We start from the raw sequence: 21,600 nt of genomic DNA on the forward strand, positions 1-21,600 counted from the left end.
TACCTTATTTCATATTCATTTCATTTCACCCAGAGACGTGCTGAAAATTATACTTTTCTAGTTTTAATTTGCATTAATAGTTTATTTATTTTTTAATTGGGCTTTAGTCAATGTGATGGCAACACGTTGAAAAAAGTAAATTTTTTCCCATGCACGCATTTAACCTCGCGAGTTCGCAAATTGTACAGACTAAGTCTATGGCAAAGGATACCGACGTGCTCTGATTGGTTTAAGCCTTGGCATCTTTTTGGCAATGTTTTGCACTCATAATAATGTAGTTTTCGCTTATTTGGCTCAAACATTGTACCTTTCATTAGTTTTATAGAAGATACGAGTGAATATCAACACGATCTAATTTTTATTAATATAATTGTTTTCTCTAAATATTACTAGTAATACTGCTAATAGTAATTATTAATAATAATAATAATAAATATTACTAATAATACTAGTAATACAAGTAACTAATGTTGTTTATGCACAGAAGTATAAAATCTAAATGAAAGTAATTACTCAACATATAATGCAGCAAATAAATAATTCTTATTTTTCTATGATTTTCGTACCTTTATTCGATAGTTTATGCAGTCATTGAAACTTGTTGCTAAACGTTTGTTATTTTCCCATCAACTACATATGGGAAGATGATTACTTAATGCCCAAAACATATAAATATGTAAGCTTTAACGGAATATATGATTCCGTAGCTATTTTTTTTAATTATATCGAAATAATATTAAGAAGAAACACACACAAAAATATTTTTAATAAATTGCAATTTTTATATTTCCTGAATTTAGGTTTCAGGATTTGATCCTTTCTGCTGTATATGTGTTCCAGATTAATATTACATGTAAACCGTAAAAAATAAGGGGCGGGGATAAATTCACAAATTTTATTTATTTTTATAAAAATATATTTCGATATGGCATCTTTTTGGCGAAACATTGCCAAAAAGATGCCAAGGCTTAAACCAATCAGAGCACGTCGGTATCCTTTGTCATAGACTTAGTCTGTACAATTTGCGAACTCGCTTTAACCTCCACTCACTCCTGCAGGTTAAATTTTATTTTTATTTTGAGCGAAATAAGTTGTTAAAAAATATGGTTAAAAATATTTTTTTAAAAATTCATGAAAAATAGAAACTTAATTCATAAGTTAAAACATTGGTATCATTGAAAAGATAATTTTTTGAATTTTAAGTTAACGTAAAAATTAGCTGTGATATTATCGGAAATTATCTCGGCAAAACTCCAAAATTCTGCTTAATTTCCAATGAATTAAAATTATACTTAAAAATTCACTAAATTACTTCGATATGCGCATTACTGCCCTTCAAATTAGATAGCTAAAGGTCAAATTATCTGAATTGTAAAGCGACAACACACGCTCACACACATTCATCTTTATTATTAGTGTGGTGTATATATTTTCCCGTTGCATCTTTAGTTAAGTACTGTACAAAAAAATTTCACAAGCCGATAAAATGGGCCTTTAATAATAACATTTTATTTCTATTTGTTTTTCTTTACTTTTTCAGTAATGCCTATGTGTGGGTAAGCTTTGCTGAGGATGGTGAACGTTTAGGGGCCCAAGGGGGACCTCCGGACTGGGCATTCGTCTTGTGGAATTTAGAAAAGAGACGTCTAGAAACAGTGTTTCATCCTTTTCGCTTAGAACCTAGAGCAAGAATATATAAAGTAAATAAAAGGCTCGAATTTGTTATAATGTTTCCTGAATTTTACTTTCGCTAATTTTTGTGATAATCTATCCTTTATCTTCCTGAAATCCTTAATTTTTTTTTAAATCTTCTGCTTATAAAATACAAATGTTTTTGTTTTTTCATTTCAGTTCGCTTTCTGTCCGTCTGATTCAAAGCATCTAGTTGCTGTCGGGCACTCTTTTTTGAGAGCTTATCACTGCAAAGAGAACCAGAAAATACACGAGAATGCCCTGCACGGATTCGAACGATCTAAAAAATCTTTCCACTGCATCGGTTGGATGAAGGATTCTTCTCTTGTTATCATAGGAACTTCTGATGGAATGGTTTTGGTTTTCCAGAACATGCACTTGGTGCAGCAAGTGAAAGTCGCCCAAGAACTGGAGCGCATTCAAAAGTAGAATGTATATGATTATTAAATAATCTTTATAACTTATTGAGGCAAACAAAGCAATATTCGTTTAAAGAAGCACTTAAATGCGTGGAAAACCGTTAAAATATATGCAAGAACATATAAATTGCATATGTTAAAACATATGCAGGTTTGTTAGCTTTCAAAAAATAAAAAAACATCTGTTAATTGAAATATTCAGTTTATATATTCTGATTTAGTGGCGTAGCGGGAATAAGTAGCGCTTGAGACATTGTATTATGAAATTCACGCTCCCATTCAAAATCACTGTGATGTTCAATCACATTCCTGTAATTGACCAAATGGCAAAGATGAGGAAGTCCAAAAATGCATCCAATCTTGACTTAGGGGCTGAAATAGAAAGACTTTTAACATCCCATCCCTACAAATACAGATTTCATGGGAAAGACACTTTTTTTATGTGTGAAAAACTGCAGATTATTCTTTTCTTTTGGTTAAAAAGAAGAACGAGGCGAGAAGATCAAAGGAAAACAAAAAACAAAAGGGGGGGGGGGGGTTAAAGCTCTGATCTGCGAAAGAAACACATCAATGTAATCACTGGGTTTGCAGATATAAATGGCACCCGTGTTCAGATTTATTTTTTATGCTTTCCTCAACATGTTTGACTTCGAAAAGAAAACTAAATGCAATAAACGTTTTATCTCCATTGTGACCCTTAAACATGGAGTAGGAGGCGTCAGTACATTTCTTGCTCCATGACGCCACTACTCTAATTAGAAACTTGTGTTCCATATTTCAAATCACTATTGCAATTACAGTGGATAATATAATCGACTGGATTAAACTTTAAAAAAACAGTATTAGTTAGCCTTCGCATTTTAATTGTCGTTTCAGATCTGACAAGGAAGTGCCAACAAGATTATAAAGTCACAACGAGAGTTCTAAACGAAAATGAAAAGTACCACAAATAAAAATAAAACTGGAAATGGGTCTTCCAAAACTTTTTTTGCATATTCCCTAGCAAATGCACTTGTGTATTATTAAACATATGCCATATCTATGCATTTATGCTACAAAATTTCAGAGCACTATACGCAGATCGTGTATCTTGCATCCACTCATCAGCCATCAAATATATCTGTAAAACTCTTTTCCGTACCCCTAGACTATTGCACATGAAAGAAATATTACAGATTCATAACAATATTTATTACATCACACATTATGAATCAATGATAGAAAACAAAAGTAAAATATAAAGAATGGAAGTAAAATTAGCATAATACTTCAATTTAAATGAAACAAAATTATCGTTGATAATATATTATTTTTCTTTTCCACAGGAGCATAAAAATGGATGATCAAAATGTGACGTGCATCATTGCGACTGCCGACGGCTTTATATGTAGCTACGGATGTACTTCAGTTTTGTATTTCAAAGCAGACTTCAGACTGAACAAAATATTAAATGTAAGGATTTCATTGTAATACACAAAATATCCACTCTATTCGTGAAGCATTTGCACATTTCGAAACTGTTAGAGATAAGCATATATTTCTAGTTTGAAAAATGGCCTAAATGAAGTAAATAAATTATCTGAGAATGACTGAAAATTATTGTGAGAATAATATAGTGTAAAATAACGTTGTCTGTAACTATTTTAATTCTTTAATATCTGCCATACTTTAATGAAATTTTGATTTGCTTCTGTTCCGTGTTTACTAAAATCGATAATAAAGAAATCCCACGGGTTTCTAAACAAAAGAAAATGTGGTGATAGTCCTATAAGCTTTGTTCATTCATGGGAATCTAAACATGAAGTAGAATGAGTGAAAAAAGTAGATTTCATAGTCTACATAATCTTTTGTCTCATTCTTTTTTCTTTTCATAAAGAAGAATTTTCTTTATCTAAGTATCATTTCCTCTGGCCCTATTAGATACCAAACTCCTCAGAAAGATCAAGAGTTCTCCAGATGACATTGAATCCTCAAGAGGACACAGTTGGTATTGCTACAAAAGATGGTAGAATTTTAACATACAGCTTTGCTGACCGAACTCAAGTAAATTTCAAATTTTATTTTTTCTATAATTTGCTCCCAGGAAAGAAAATAGTTGTGTTTTCATCCCTCTTTTATCGTATATTCACTTAAAATGTATGACCAATTCGATGTTGCCTATGTTGTTGTTGCTGTTTTTATTCATCTCAATCGACAGCTAGATCGAAGGGAATACTGGATGTATTAGATTTCTGTTAAATCTCTACTGTATAATGCGCATAAATCTCTACTGTATAATGTCTCTTTCGCTAAAATAATTGAGTTTTCAATTGGAGTTAAACATTTAAATCGTCTTATTTTCGTGGCTTGAGACGATCATTTCTTGTGCACATATCTATGTAATGAAATTTAGCCATTTGATACCACAATTCCGTTGAAAATGTCAGATGGAACTGTTACTGCCATCTATCTTTCAGCTGTCTTACAAGGTGCTTATATTTAACCTTCTTTCTACTTATATAAAAATGAGCAGAAAATCCCAAACATTAAAAACCAATGGGAGTGGTCTCCTTAAAACTTTCACGTATACTCTTTTATAAAAGTTTCATCTCAGAGAACACCTTGCATGGCATTGGCGTATGATAGCCACGAAATATAAACCATTGGCGTGAATTGAACATTTTTACAGAATTTATCCTGCCAATGTCAGATGGAACTGTTACTGCCATCTATCTTTCAGCTGTCTTACAAGGTGCTTATATTTAACCTTCTTTCTACTTATATAAAAATGAGCAGAAAATCCCAAACATTAAAAACCAATGGGAGTGGTCTCCTTAAAACTTTCACGTATACTCTTTTATAAAAGTTTCATCTCAGAGAACACCTTGCATGGCATTGGCGTATGATAGCCACGAAATATAAACCATTGGCGTGAATTGAACATTTTTACAGAATTTATCCTGCCAATCTCGTCGAGTTTTTATTCTGTAATGAATAGCTTATAAACCAGTTAACAGCTACGCTACCCGAGCAATTGCTTTTGTATCGTGGTCTTGTTACTGGGCTGTAAACCGCAAGGTCCCAGGTTCTTTCCCCTCTGATATCAAATCGCTACAAGTCGATAAACGCCCTGGTAACAGTATCCGAAAATCGAATTTGGGCTTCAGATGTATTTTTTCCAACCGATTGCAACAGAAATGTGATGCAAAATTACATTCATAGTCATAAAATTACATACCGAATTTGATATATTTAAGTCATTGCGTTTTTCAGTTACCGCGTTAACATTTTCAGAAAGTACAGACCAGCTGACAGTCAATTCCTTGCTGGATTCGGCTCAAATTTGTATAGATGTCTATACTATAGACGTTAAATCTGTATAGACATCTGTGAATAGAATATTATTCATCCAGCAATATTCGTTTTATAGCTATAGAATTAATTTGCATTCGAACAACAGGACAGATAGACTTCCTATAAACGGATTTTACTCTGAATTTCAAAGAAATCTACAAATTTGGTGCAAAGACCATATACTAAATTTCATTCGTCTAGCTCAAAGCGATTTTGAATTATCTTTGTCACAGAGACACAAATAGACAGACAAACTGACATTTTCCAAAAAAAAGAGTTTTTGTAATTCTGGGAGGTCCAAAACGTGGATGTTCGTCAAAATCTCAAATTCGACATTTTTTGACTTTTACAATGCTTCCTCAATACTACTTATATGAGAAAGTAACAATCTGTAACTGATTTTCTTTGGAGATATTTTTGTTCCTCTGGACTAATGTCTCTTTTGGCTATTAAATTATACACTGGTACATTGAGAATAGAGAACCAAGAAGGGAGTATTGAATTGAAATGAAATGAAATACATATAAGATATAAATGAGAGATCCACTTGATCCCAAAATGAGGACAATTAAACAAATTCAGTGTACAAAATTAGATAAATACAATACAATTTCAATACAATACGTCGGATCGCCTCCTGTAATACCTGCCACAACACGATCCAGCATTATATTCTTTAGATGTCTGATGTCTTGATGTTAAATGGACACATAAATTGTGAACAGCTATTTCCAAATCATGTAATGAATGAGACGGCGCCATCTGGCATTCCATCTGGTCCCACACATATCTATAAGGGACAAGTCGGGGGAGCGAGACGGCCATGGAAGAGTTTAGGAAAACTTTGAACTTTGAAAAGTTGACTGTGCTCTTCATCTCGTCTGGAAAAGTCCATGTGCCAAATTTCATCGGGACAAAAAATTCGTCTTTATGTGAACCTGGTGATTGGAGAAATAATTACAAAAGTATTAAAGAATAACAAGTATAGTCACTCAAAATACTCAGTAAAGATATTTAATATAAAAGATGGTATTGTGCAAAGAAAAATTATCTATAGTATATGTAAAAAAAATAATAAAATAAGGAAATAAAAATTCATTGCAACATTATCAAAGAAACATCTTCAAGAAACATTCTCAAAATTGTTATTTCTTATTTTTGTACAATAAAAGAAAAACATTTCTGGAAACAATTAAAAACTTTAAATTTCATAGCAACAATAGTAAGGATTTTTGTAAATATTACATAAAAATGAAAGATTTCAGTGGTGGCCTAGACTAAGGACTAAATATTTCTTTTATCATTTTTTAGTATGCAAAAATATACAAAGGAAGTATACAAATTAAAAGTATTGTAATCGTCAAAAAGAGTTCGAACTCTAGATTTTGAAAAATCCTCACTTTTCAAACAACCCCCCCCCCAAGAGTTAGAAGTATACATTTTTGGAAAATGTTTGTCTGTCTAACCGCCAGTCTGTCTTTCTGTTTGTGGCAAAAATAACTCAAAAACGATTTGAACTAGACCGATGAAATTTGGTTTAAGATCTTTGCACCAAATTTATAAATTTCTATCAAATGTTGAGCAAAATCCGTTCAGAGAAAGTCTGTCTGTCCAGCTGTTCGATTGTAAGTTAACACGATAACTACAAAATGAAGAGAGTTATATGGATATAATTCGATGCACATATTTAACGTCTATAATGTAGACACCTGTCACATTTTGAGCCAAATCCAACAAACTGGTTAACCGTCTGGCGGTTTGTAGTTTCAGAAACATGTAAAAGCTATAATTCAAAAATGAAGTGCATTAAGTATATCAAATTTTGTAACTACGAGTACAATTCTGTGTCATTTTTTTATTTCAATCAGTTAAGAAAAAAGTCTGTCGCTGCGGATAGCATGACAGAATCAATAAAAATGCTGAATAAATGCCAAAGGTTAGTATTTCGTAACTATTGTATGCCAATGCCATGCAATTTATTAGATAGTATACGAGAAAATGTTGGGGAGGCTGGTTGGAATTATGTCTGTCCGTCTATAAATAAGATCGCTGGAAAACGATTTAAGTTCATGCTGTTTTTCTTTATTTTTATTATTATTTTAATCTTATCGCAGGATCAAGGTGGCGAAGATGTTTTCCGTCTTATTCAGGATTTTCAGCATACTCACAAGGTGCTTCACGCCGACACTTTACCCTCGGTTTCAATGCAAGCTTCCTGTTCGAATTCCCGAATTACTCTGAGAGACTTGAGTACAGAGTGAGTTTCAAGAAATTAAGAATTTATCTTTGATTAGATGATATACTCGGTTTTGCTCGTTGTCAGTACTAATGGATGTGTATTTTTTTTAAATATTCTTAATCTTTGAACTTTTAACCCTTAACTGGGAGGTGAAATTTTAGGACTAAACAGGGGAGGTGCGGTCTACGAGACCGCATTTCATTTACACTCAAATTAAATTTTCTAATGAATGTATTAGTATGAAAAACTGCCAATAAATTTTGCCGATATTTTTCTTGATATATAGATATGTTTCATAAATTTTCCAAAATATATTGTCATTGAATAAAGTAAATGCGTTGGAGCATACATTTTCTTCTCAAATGACATGTTACAATAAATAATATTATTGAAAAAGCATATTACTTTTTACTTTTTAAATCAGATTTATTTTTACAGTATGTGAAGGTATATAGAAGACAATATAATGTAAAATTCAACAATTATATGAAGAAAAAAAATTCACAATGGGTGAAATTGGCCCTTTTTTTATCGGCCTGTGCGACTTTCATAGCACGGTTTTCTTGGGCATTTTAAATATACAAGTTAAGAACTAGTATAAAAATCAACCTATAAATTATGTATATATATCTCTTGGTATATTAATATATTTTATAAATTTTTCAAAATACATTATCACTAGAAAAATTAATTATGTTTGAACATACATATCAAAATCAGTTGAATGCGAACATTCATCGAAAAACTCTTCTGTACAATTATCCTTATCACTAAAATCACTTTATTCTTCATTTAAAAGTGTCTGGAGCACTGCTTCATAATAGGATCAGTAAACTGGATGATAATTCGGGGCCAAGTTTTAGCGCCATCTGCTAAGCCTTTTTTTATCACTGGGAGACTCACAGGGAGATGCGGTCTTAGAAACCGCACTCGAATAAATAACTGAATTATTTTAAAAAGCATCTGCTGAAATCGGTTGAAAAAGTGCACGTGTATTCAAGGTCATAAAACAGGAAGCTACAGGGTCAATCCATTCAATTGAGCTAAAAATAGAATAGGGGTAACAGAAAATCCATCGCTGTGGTCTCACAGACCACACGTCCCCAGTTAAGGGTTAATTGGAATGAGAATATCGATTTATAATTCTAAATCATTCAAACTAACTCGATATCCCAAACAGTGAGACCATCTGATTGGTGCAGTATGGCCAAAAAACTCTTACGCCAAAAAAAAAAAAAAAAAAAAAAATCGAAACAACCAACCAATCAACCGAATTCGTGAAATAAAAGCAAATGATAAAGAATTACAATTATAATAATAAAGGGTGTTCCAAAATAAAGGGTGCATAACTAGCATTAAGCTGAACTGTACTTAACCATGCATAAGTAGCATTAAGCTGAACTGTACTTAACCATGCATAACTAGCAATAAGCTGAACTGTACTTAACCATGCATAACTAGCATTAAGCTGAACTGTACTTAACCATGCATAACTAGCATTAAGCTGAACTGTACTTAACCATGCATAACTAGCATTAAGCTGAACTGTACTTAACCATTCATAACTAGCATTAAGCTGAACTGTACTTAACCATGCATAACTAGCATTAAGCTGATCTGTACTTAACCATGCATAACTAGCATTCAGATGAACTGTACCTAACCATGCATAACTAGCATTCAGCTGAACTGTACCTAACCATGCATAACTTGCATTGAGCTGAACTGTACGTAACCATGCATAACTAGCAATAAGCTGAACTGTACTTAACCATGCATAACTAGCAATAAGCTGAACTGTACTTAACCATGCATAACTAGCATTAAGCTGAACTGTACTTAACCATGCATAACTAGCATTAAGCTGAACTGTACTTAACCATTCATAACTAGCATTAAGCTGAACTGTACTTAACCATGCATAACTAGCATTAAGCTGATCTGTACTTAACCATGCATAACTAGCATTCAGCGGAACTGCACCTAACCATGCATAACTAGCATTCAGCTGAACTGTACCTAACCATGCATAACTAGCATTGAGCTGAACTGTACCTAACCATGCATAACTAGCATTGAGCTGAACTGTACTTAACCATGCATAACTAGCAATAAGCTGAACTGTACTTAACCATGCATAACTAGCATTGAGCTGAACTGTACCTAACCATGCATAACTAGCATTGAGCTGAACTGTACCTAACCATGCATAACTAGCAATAAGCTGAACTGTACTTAACCATGCATAACTAGCATTAAGCTGAACTGTACTTAACCATGCATAACTAGCAATAAGCTGAACTGTACTTAACCATGCATAACTAGCATTAAGCTGAACTGTACTTAACCATGCATAACTAGCATTAAGCTGAACTGTACTTAACCATGCATAACTAGCATTAAGCTGAACTGTACTTAACCATGCATAACTAGCATTAAGCTGAACTGTACTTAACCATGCATAACTAGCAATAAGCTGAACTGTACTTAACCATGCATAACTAGCATTGAGCTGAACTGTACCTAACCATGCATAACTAGCATTGAGCTGAACTGTACCTAACCATGCATAACTAGCATTGAGCTGAACTGTACTTAACCATGCATAACTAGCAATAAGCTGAACTGTACTTAACCATGCATAACTAGCAATAAGCTGAACTGTACTTAACCATGCATAACTAGCAATAAGCTGAACTGTACTTAACCATGCATAACTAGCATTAAGCTGAACTGTACTTAACCATGCATAACTAGCATTAAGCTGAACTGTACTTAACCATGCATAACTAGCATTAAGCTGAACTGTACTTAACCATGCATAACTAGCAATAAGCTGAACTGTACTTAACCATGCATAACTAGCATTAAGCTGAACTGTACTTAACCATGCATAACTAGCAATAAGCTGAACTGTACTTAACCATGCATAACTAGCATTAAGCTGAACTGTACTTAACCATGCATAACTAGCATTAAGCTAAACTGTACTTAACCATGCATAACTAGCATTAAGCTGAACTGTACTTAACCATGCATAACTAGCAATAAGCTGAACTGTACTTAACCATGCATAACTAGCATTAAGCTGAACTGTACTTAACCATGCATAACTAGCAATAAGCTGAACTGTACTTAACCATGCATAACTAGCATTAAGCTGAACTGTACTTAACCATGCATAATTAGCATTAAGCTGAACTGTACTTAACCATGCATAATTAGCATTAAGCTGAACTGTACTTAACCATGCATAACTAGTATCTTCCAGTATGTATATCACAATTACGTTGATATATGTGTTGGAAGATGCTAGTTATGTTACTTTTCTTTAAGCTTTAGATATTTAAGTTATTCCACCACATAACGTAATTATCCATATATTCTTAGTGCAAAGAATTTTAAAAAATCGGATCAGAGACCATTTCTAAAACGCAAGTTATTTGCCTAATTAAATTACAGTTTTCATTTCGTTTACATCTTTTAAATTATAAAGAAGCACTTGAATTAATTAGAAATCTTTATAACTGCTAACTAAAATAAATTTAATAAAGCGTTATAAAACTTTAAATTTAATTTGTTTAAAATTTGTCTATATTTGCAGTCTAATCCTATCGCCAATTCATTGCAAAAATTACTTATTTTATTAAGTATATTATTTAAAAATCTTATCATTTCTCTTAAATTGCGAAAAATTTTCTTCATAATAAATATGTAAAGAATTAGCTGTATATATTTAATAGGTACTAATTTTAAAAGACGATAAGCTTTCAAATGATAACAATTTTTACAATGTTGTGAGTTAAATATTGTGATAAGCATTTGTATAGAAAATCAGAGATGTCCCTAATTGGAAGCTAGACTCAGATTAGAACAAAAAACAAAACTTAAAAAGCAATGTTTTTCAAAATTTCCATGGAAACTTTAAGCAAAATATCTCTTAAATTTTAAAAGATGTTATTGAACAATTTTACTTTTTGAAAAGAGTCACTTTATTATACAAGGATTCTTGAAACTTTTTTATTACAACTTTGAAAAGGAAATTATTTACATACAGATTATTTTCTAAAGTAACTCCATCAATGATATTAAGATGGCAAACTGCTAACTGAACTGAAGTTAAATATGGATTTCAAGTATCGAAAGCAAAGAAAATGTCTGCTTGATACAAAATGGGTGGAGATATTCTTATCTCCGCCCATGTTATGGTAATATTTTATCGATCAATCTCCATAAAGTATATTTGCTGACTTTTACTGTGCTATCTATTACGAAAATTAAATTGTAAAATAGCTTTTAGAGTCTGTCCTCCTTTTCTAATAGAATCAATTCACTTTTTCGGTGCAAGTGAATTAAAATTAAACAGCTGTAATGCTTCTAAATGCTTGAGAAATATGCTTCAAATAAACAGCTTGTAAATATTTGGGATATATGCCAGATTCAGTTTGAGTTATAGTCAAAATTGTTCATAATTGTTTGAGAAATGTGCTAGTTTCATTTTGAGTTATAGTCAAAATTGTCTAGAATTGTTTGAAAAATCAGGCAATAGTTCACCAAAGTGTGAAGTTGTCAAAATCCTTATTCCATAATCTGTGAATACTGAATTGTACTCTTTCATCGATGACTCTAAGCCCATATTTATATCAGTTTACGAAAGTATACACTAAATTGAAAATTGCTGAAAGGATTGTACATTGCTAACGTCCATAGCCAAATCTGAATTGTTGAGAATTGTTTAAAAAATGAGACAATAAGTTCACCAAAGTGTGAAGTTGTCAAAATCCTTATTCCATAATCTGTGAATACTGAATTGTACTCTTTCATCGATGACTCTAAGCCCATATTTATATCAGTTTACGAAAGTATACACTAAATTGAAAATTGCTGAAAGGATTGTACATTGCTAACGTCCATAGCCAAATCTGAATTGTTGAGAATTGTTTAAAAAATGAGACAATAAGTTCACCAAAGTGTGAAGTTGTCAAAATCCTTATTCAATAATCTGTGAATACTGAATTGTACTCTTTCATCGATGACTCTAAGCCCATATTTATATCAGTTTACGAAAGTATACACTAAATTGAAAATTGCTGAAAGGATTGTACATTGCTAACGTCCATAGCCAAATCTGAATTGTTGAGAATTGTTTAAAAAATGAGACAATAAGTTCACCAAAGTGTGAAGTTGTCAAAATCCTTATTCAATAATCTGTGAATACTGAATTGTACTCTTTCATCGATGACTCTAAGCCCATATTTATATCAGTTTACGAAAGTATACACTAAATTGAAAATTGCTGAAAGGATTGTACATTGCTAACGTCCATAGCCAAATCTGAATTGTTGAGAATTGTTTAAAAAATGAGACAATAAGTTCACCAAAGTGTGAAGTTGTCAAAATCCTTATTCAATAATCTGTGAATACTGAATTGTACTCTTTCATCGATGACTCTAAGCCCATATTTATATCATTTTACGAAAGTATACACGAAATTGAAGATTGCTGAAAGGATTGCACGTTATTAACACCGATAGCTTAATCTGAGTTGTTAAGAAAATATCTATATTATTATTGAATAGTAATCACAATTATTCAATATGTTTAAAAAGACGAAGAATAATTTGTCGAAGAATGAAAGTGTCGAAATTCTTGTCGAATCTGCAGTAAATATTGAGCAATTTCGATCTTATTCATTCATAGAGGATTTTAAGTTCCTGTTTATATTGTTTTACTTAATTGGAATCGAAGTTCAGAAAGTCGAAGAATGCGATTTTGTCAGAGATAATTGCAAAGTAATTGGAATAGATCACAAAATACAAAAGAACGTCTCTGCCGGATATAATTGCAGATTATTCAAAAAGACCAGTGTTAAGCAAATTGTCCGAAATTGCCTGATAAATTTTATCTTCATTACATTTGCTGTAAAATTACTTATAAAAGCTTATTATGTGATAATTGGAGAAGATATCAAAAATCTATTCCCTATCTTCATTCTCACACTTTTGAGAGTGATGTTGTATATTTCAATGTTCAGAAAGCGTCTACACATTTTGAAAATAATGAAAGACTTCAACCAAGAACTAAAAACATTTGGCAAGTGTAACTTAAGAAAGGAAAAATGTTCACTCATCGCTTTTTTCACTTTCACTACTTATTCATTATATTTTTTATTACAATGGGTTTTCTCTTTAGATATAGCAAAAGCAATGGTCAGAAATTTTTGTCCAAAACTTTTCTAGCAGAACCTTTCTATTATTATTTTACTGTAATTATGAATGCAGTTTTTGACTTTGTGGGAAATACTATCATTTCCTTGTTCATCATGTTTTATGTTCTAGTTTGCAGTGTCAGTCGAATTTTTTTCCGGCACATACGCGTCAGTCTCCGTCATGTACACACTCTGCAAAATTTTCAGCAATTCATCAACTTGAATGAGAAAATTTTGGATATTCTGCAATACTTTGACAAGAATTTTTCGTTTCCTTCTTTCATTACAATTTCGCTCTCTATGATATTCATATTTCGCTGCGGTTACAGTGTCGCTTTCATGAAAGAAAATGTCTCATCTCTAAATGCTTATTTGATTTCTTCTCTGCTTTTACATATATTATTTCAGCTGCTGCTAATGATATTCGGTTCCATCACAAATGAAGCTGCCAACGATGCCTCGAATGTTTTGAAAAAGCATTATAATAAGAACTTCAAGAATTCTAAACTGGAGATTGATTTTCCACAGAATATTTTGACACTATGGAAGATCTACGCCTTGGATAGGTCTCTTATCTTTGGTAGTTTTGGTATTTTATTGACATACGGTATTATGCTTGGAACACTGGGAAATTAGAACTACTGATCCCTCGGATATAATGGTTGTACCAAAATTGACGCAAGATTTGAATTTCCCAGCATTCGTGCAGTAAAATGTTGGTAATCCTATTAAAAACATTTGACAACTGATAGTTTAGGATTAGTAAAAAAAATGGAGCCTTACATGACAGAACAAAGAGTTAAAACAAGATTTAAATTAAATAAAAAACATATTTTTTTTCTTTAATTGTTATATTTTTATTAATCGTGAAGTACACAGGGTAGAGTTATGTACGGAATAACGCATAGGGCACATGGCCTCCACGGTTTTGCTGGCGCATACACACTCTTTTGTCGAAATTTTCCCTGACCATTTTGCATAAATGTGGCTGAATTTCGTTGATGCAACTTTGCATTTTCTCTTACAATGCACGCTTGCTTGTGGGTTTGTTGGCATTGACCTTTGACTTCAAATAAACCCATATAAAGAAATCCGTTGGTGTTAAATCAGACGATCAAGGGAGCCAATTCTCAAATTTTCGAAGGTGGCCGCCAGGCTTTCATTATTTTTAAATATTGTTCAACAATTAAAACATGTTGTTCCATCATGTAACGCTCCCTTTTTACTAACCCTAAACTATCGAATGGTTTTTTTAATAGAGTTGCCAATACTATCCCTGCATACTGATGCAAGAAAAATTCAAATCTTGCGTTAATTTTGGGACATCCTTTATTTCAATAAATTTAAAAAATAATAATTAATAACTTTTGAACAGAAACAGATATGGCGTCAAAATCACCATGATTTGTACTGAACATTAAGAAATTGTCAAGACTTTAAATAAATACACATTACGAAATTTCATAAAATTTAATGTTCCTATCATATGTCAGAATGCTAATAACACGCTGTGCTTGCGTGAAAATAGATTTTATTTTCCCACTTTTTTAGAATCCATGAAAATTAGACTATCTTCTTTATTTTTTTAATTTAATTCAAAAGCACATCCGAATAAATTTGAAATATCGATTAAGTAACAATGTTTAGTTTCCAATCCATAAATACTTTCCTTTGAAACAATAGGCGAAACACTTTTTAAGCCATATCTCATTGAAATGAGGGGGGAAAAAAACCATTAAACATTAGCTTCTAAAATTCTATAGGTGGAAAAAATATTTTATCACACTGCGCATGCGCGAATAATTTTCTGCGCCATCAGAGGCCTTGCCTCATTGGCGTGGGAAAAGAATCAACAGCCTTTCTCCATCGGCTTAGGAAAAGAAGTAAAAGATTCGTACAAAGACGCGAAAAAATAGTTTTTAATTAATGAAAAAAAATAACCATTTGGTTAATTATCGCAAAACTTCTACGGATACATCTGTAGGTCTCGACACATCTCTATGGGAAATTTGAATAATTTCTGTCCTGTAGTTATTTAGTCTATAGAGGACACATACAAACGAACATCGCCTTTTATATTTGTAGATTAGCTTATGATTCTATGAATGCACTCATCGATCACACAAGCATTGCCATCAAATCTTCTTAAATAATAGTATAGTTTAATGTCTTATAAGGACTCAACTTTTAAAAGTTTGTTTTAGTAAGCTTTTATATTGAGAGAAGAGAAAATTTATCATCTAATTTTATCTTCCTGGATTTGCATAATTTAAATTTCAGAAATAGTAAAGTTTAATGTCAAACTTAGAAATGGAAATGTAGATCTATTTTTTCATCATTTGAGAACATGATGCTATTTTGGTTTGGATTTTTGAAGCCTCGAATGCACCTGCAAAGAATTGGCAATTTATCGCTTTTGAGGCCTCAATTTTTTGCTTTTAGGGTTATAAGAAAATGATAAAGAAGGTCACATTGGGTAAATTATCTCCAACAAAAAAAGTTACAACTTGGCGTGAATGTCCATGATGCACCCGATTCTCCTGTCTGACCAATAAAGAGCAGAATCGTAAGAAGTTATCGCCCGAAGAAGCACAGAGAAGAAAATGGGAACGAACATGAACGAGGGGAGGAAGTTATGTATCTATATATGTGTGCGTGTGTGTAATGATATTTTAATATCTAATTTACTCCAAATTAATTTCCTAAATTTTTGTCTAATTCGGCCCATGTCGGGGTCATTCTAAAGTGCTCTTTTGTTTCTTGATCCCATTCCACTGTTGAAACTTTGTAAAAATGATACGCCATCAGTTCCACGTGTCAAGTAAAAATGATCTCTTTGGTGCCCTTATCCAAGGTCAACACGAGTATCGAACTGACACGTGGCCGGAAATCCCATGTTATATAAGACTATACTCTGTTTCACCCTAACTTGGCAGTAGTGTATATTCTAGGGATGCCGAATCGCAGTCGTTATCAGGGGAACTGGGTTACTTTAAAGTACAAAGTTACTAGAAATGCAAATCACTGGCGAAACTTTATCTCCCAAATTTTTCGCCAAATAGTAAATATTTATTTACTTTATTATATTATCACTTTTTCGGAGAATTAATTGTTTCCTTATTTTCATTATTTTTTTAATATTATTGATACATTATTTTAATAAATCATTAATGTTATTTCATTTCGTTTCATCGTTTCTCAAAAGAAAACAATGTATCTTTCAATATTCTGTAAAGTGTAGTTCGGCTAATGTTTTTCGAAAAGATATCCGTATCATCGTTCACATCTTTTAAAACTTTATCTAGTGTTGGGATCTCATTTCTACGAAAATATGCATGGATTTTTCGTCAAATACAGGATAATGTAAAATCATCATATTTTACAAGACCTGAATGTTTGGCGGAGATGTAAAAGAAAAGCGCGCCAAATATTTGACCTTGAAGACCGGTTCTAGCCAAAGTGGAATTCATTATGTCAATCTTTTAGTTTTATTCGTTCGCTTTATTTACAAAATACTTAACATATAAGCACTTCTAACTTGAGAATAATTTTAAATACATATTGATAAAAAAAGGATTTCTGTAATTTATGATATTATTTGATAAATTTCTGCGCATTTTAACTATTTTAAAGTCGGAATAGATGGGGAACTCTTTCCCAACGCGGAGCGTCACATTTTCTACCTTTTACAATACTGCCAAGTTAGGGTGAAACAGAGTATAGTGATCATTTGTTTCGTCCCTTCCTTACTTCTACTTTTTACTTTTGTTCCGCGCTGTGGTGGACGTGTTCTGTCCGCGCCGGCTTGTAAATAAATTGCCTTCCCGTGATGGATTAAAATGAATTTAAAAATGTAAAATGTCTCTTCTATGTCTTCGAACCTGCAGTCTGCTTCAACCAAAATATGCTTACATATATATAAATATATATGTGTGCGTGTGCGTGTGCGTGTGTGTGCGTGTGCGTGTGTGTGCGTGTGCGTGTGCGTGTGTGTGCGTGTGTGTGTGTGTGTGTGTGTGTGTGCGTGTGCGTGCGTGTGCGTGTGCGTGTGCGCGCGTGTGTGTGTGTGTGTCAATCTATCTATATCTATATATATTCGCGGGAAAAAATTATGGCCACGAGAAAAAAAAAATTTTAGAACTTGAATGATTTTAAGATGATAAAAAACCATCGTTTTTCTAAACGTTGGCGATTGCGAAATATGAGTAATGTGAGAATATGATGTTTTTCTGTCGGATTAATACCATGTGACTTAAAAAAATAATGTTCCCGCGTAAGAACTTGAAATTTAAGATAGCAGATTTCATTTTTTTTTATTTTACTTTTGTTTATCTTCACCGTCAATTTGTTTATCATTATCATTACGTGCGCTAAACGACTCTCAACAAGGTGCATATTTAAACCTTCCAACGAAATTTAGTGAGACTAGATCAAACGGTCTACCCTATAGAACACTAAAAGATGCTGAAACCAATTACCCGAGGGCATATGAGATAACTGGATATAGAGTCTGGACGCAGTGATAACATTGGTGGGAACTATAGCTGAGTTCTAAGGAACATCACCGGTAACGGTACAATCTCCCTTGTAGGAGCCACATTTCATCATCGGCAGGGGTAGCCAATCGTACACCATTTCTGTAATCACCATGAGTGCGAAAACCAACCATTGCACCAAAGGCTTCTGGTCCTCATATTTCAAGTACCTACAGGTGAGACCGTTAAACATATACATGTATTCCATTTTCTTATTTGCAAAATATGAAAACAAAAGTTTACGTTTAATGCACAAAATAATGAATCTGAAATTAACAGAAACAAATTTCACGATATCATACATCAGAATAAATTTTGGTATTTAATGAAATTATTACATACACATGTATATAATAATTCATTAAATAAAAAATCTACAATGGAATTAAATGCAAAACTCTGAAATTAGTGAAATGATGTATTGTCATCGGGAACATACAAATGTACAAAATTTCAAAATTCTCCCCCAACACATAACAGATGAAAAATCGATTGTAAAATTCCATTATTGCAAATATGAGCCAAATCGAGTACAATAAGAGTTTATAAAATAATTCAGTAAACGTCTCTCTTTTTTTTCAGTCTCATTATGCAAAATTTCTACAGACTAAATATTTATTTTTAAAGGAAGGTATTTCTCCGTGAAGAACTATCTGCAACTCCTTACAGCTTAAGTGTGTGTCCTCTGTCAACTTGCCTTGCAATTGGATACGAAAGCGCTGTCAAAGTCTTCAATATAGTTCTCGATGTTTTGGTCGAAACGAAACGTTTCGATGTGACAGCTCCTTCTCAAGTAATTTTTTTAATGAGTAAATTATTTTTTTAAATATATATAAGTACGAAGGACGATGAAGAAAATGATTACCAGCAAACATTATACTGAAACAAATAATTTTGTAGCGAAATTCTTCCCTTTTAGAAAGGCAACAAATGACGTTAGTTATCTCAATATAATGTAGTTCAGATAAATTGCAGCATTCAGAATATGGAGATTCATTGCAAATTGGTCTCTTGTTTAAATGACTGATTTTTATTGTGGATTGCTACAGTGCTACTTCAACGACGTTACATGAAAATAGCTAAGTACATTGAGAAAAACTGTTATCCTTTTAAATGGCAGCTTCAAATCCCACACAGTTATCTAGATTTCATGCAAAATGAAAAAAACAATGAAAATACCCATAGAGCTCTGATTTGGCTCCTGGTGATTATCTCTTCTTTTCTCATAAATAAAGGAACACTTGTCAGAACACGGCTTCATTCAGAAAACAAATGCTAAGAAGGGAATAACTTAGCAAGGACATGATGTCCACTAAACAGGATGTTTGATGCTGTTACTTTGTAATATTCTCTACATAAATCTTGGCTGAAATTTCAGAAATTTAAAATGACATTTATTAATTGCAATTCGTATAGATGATTTTATGGTAATTAAAATACAGGCATATTAAAATATCATTTATCTCTTTACACTAAATTTAAGAATGAAGAAATTAAAATTTACTAAGACTATTACCAAATAAATTTGTCATAGCTCCTATATAGTACTAAAAAATTATTCTTTGTTATTTAATATAACTTCAAATAAAATAGCTTCTAACATTCGACTGATTTCCATTATCTTCAATTTCTTCTTACTAGCTTTGTCTTTTTCATCAAACTTTTTTCCAAATAGGCTACAGAATGCAATATTTCAATTTCTGCTTGCAGTAGCTGTAAGAGGAACCATTATTTACAATAGAAAGAAAAAATAAATGTTTCATTGCATTATTTAGTTATTTTAATTATTTCTGACCTATCAGATCAAGACATTCCAACAGTATAACAGAACAGAACGCCGTCTCATACCCCCGTATCCGTGACCATTCTGGTCACTGAACGGTTTGGTAGGCATGTTACGGGAGTTTTATTTAATTGACAAAATATTTACAGTAGGAAAACGAAACAAAAATAACTATTTACAGAATTTACAATTATATAAGAAATTATATTATGATGAGACCGTTTACATAATTTTTCAACTTAGAAATATAATTTGTAGTAATAAACTTAGAAATATAATGCAGATTGAGAGATAAAATTTGTAAAAACATACATATAATCTGTGTTCACTTATTTTTTATGATATAGTAGATCAGGATGCAGTTAAAAAAAATCAGATGGAAAATAATTTGAGAAATGGAAATGAAGATAATCTCTGTTTGATTGTAATGCGTGGCAGGAGACTGCAGTGCTTGTTTTTTCCCTTAGTCTTTTTTGGTATGAGACTTGATGTTGAGTACTAGGGAGGCAAGAATAGGTCTCTATTTCCACTTATAAATTTGATTATACTGTGGATTTTTTGCCTGGAAAGGAAGTTGCCGGCGACTCTTTTCAGCCATTCCTGTACATGGCTTGGTGATGGTTTTTTCATTCCAACAGTATAACATAAAAATTCATGCACATCCAGATCATAAATATTGTTCGACTGTAAATGTCAGTCTCAACTACAATTTCTACCGAAAAAGTAAGTTACTTGTACTGATTCTACTGAGAAAAATCCCTGGAACGACAATTCTAAAGTCTGACAAATATTCTTTGTTTCATTTCTTCTTCCCTAATTGTGTCGAACTTTTCGTGTCTTTCAGGTGTCCTTTGCTCCTGGAGGCCATCTCCTTGCTTACACGGATGGCAACATCATCCATCTCTGCTACAACATAGGGTTCAAGGAATTAACGACGCTTCATACGCACGTCGGCAAAGTAATATCTTAGTCATTTCGTGGGATTTTATAAACTTAAGTAAAAAAATGACCTTAAAATAATCATTGAATTTCTTTGTCTTCTTCTTCACTGGTTCGATAACCCCCGATGGACCTTGGCCTTCTTCAAAATTTAATTCCATACCATTCTATTCATGGATAAAGTTTTCCAGTTTGTCACCTTAATAGTTTTTAAGTTTTTTTTTCAGTCAGTCTATCTACCTCAGTTTTGGTCTCCATCTTTTTCGGGTACCAGATAGTTCAGCCAAAAAGATCCTTATAGTAGCTCATTGTCATCTTATTAAGCATCCTACCAATTTAATCATCTGTATTGCTATAAATGTAATAATATTTGATTCTTTAAACAGCCTGTAGATTTCCACATTGGTTCTTCTTTTCCAATAAATATCCCCTTTAACTCCAGACTCTTTCAA

General features: G+C 32.4%; 1 protein-coding gene across 1 annotated transcript in view; it reads left to right on the forward strand.

Annotated features, from left to right (window-relative positions):
- Nucleotides 1–18,539: 18,539 nt before the first annotated feature.
- LOC129980740 (cilia- and flagella-associated protein 57-like) overlaps nucleotides 18,540–21,600 on the forward strand; it is a 39,720-nt gene continuing 36,659 nt past the window's right edge. The window contains exons 1-3 of the mRNA XM_056091120.1: nucleotides 18,540–18,602; nucleotides 19,058–19,219; nucleotides 21,054–21,167. Of these exons, the coding sequence (XP_055947095.1) occupies nucleotides 18,540–18,602; nucleotides 19,058–19,219; nucleotides 21,054–21,167 (339 nt within the window). The remainder of the gene's footprint in view (nucleotides 18,603–19,057; nucleotides 19,220–21,053; nucleotides 21,168–21,600) is intronic.

This window comes from Argiope bruennichi, chromosome 8 (assembly GCF_947563725.1).
Source record: "Argiope bruennichi chromosome 8, qqArgBrue1.1, whole genome shotgun sequence".
NCBI lineage: Eukaryota > Metazoa > Arthropoda > Arachnida > Araneae > Araneidae > Argiope > Argiope bruennichi.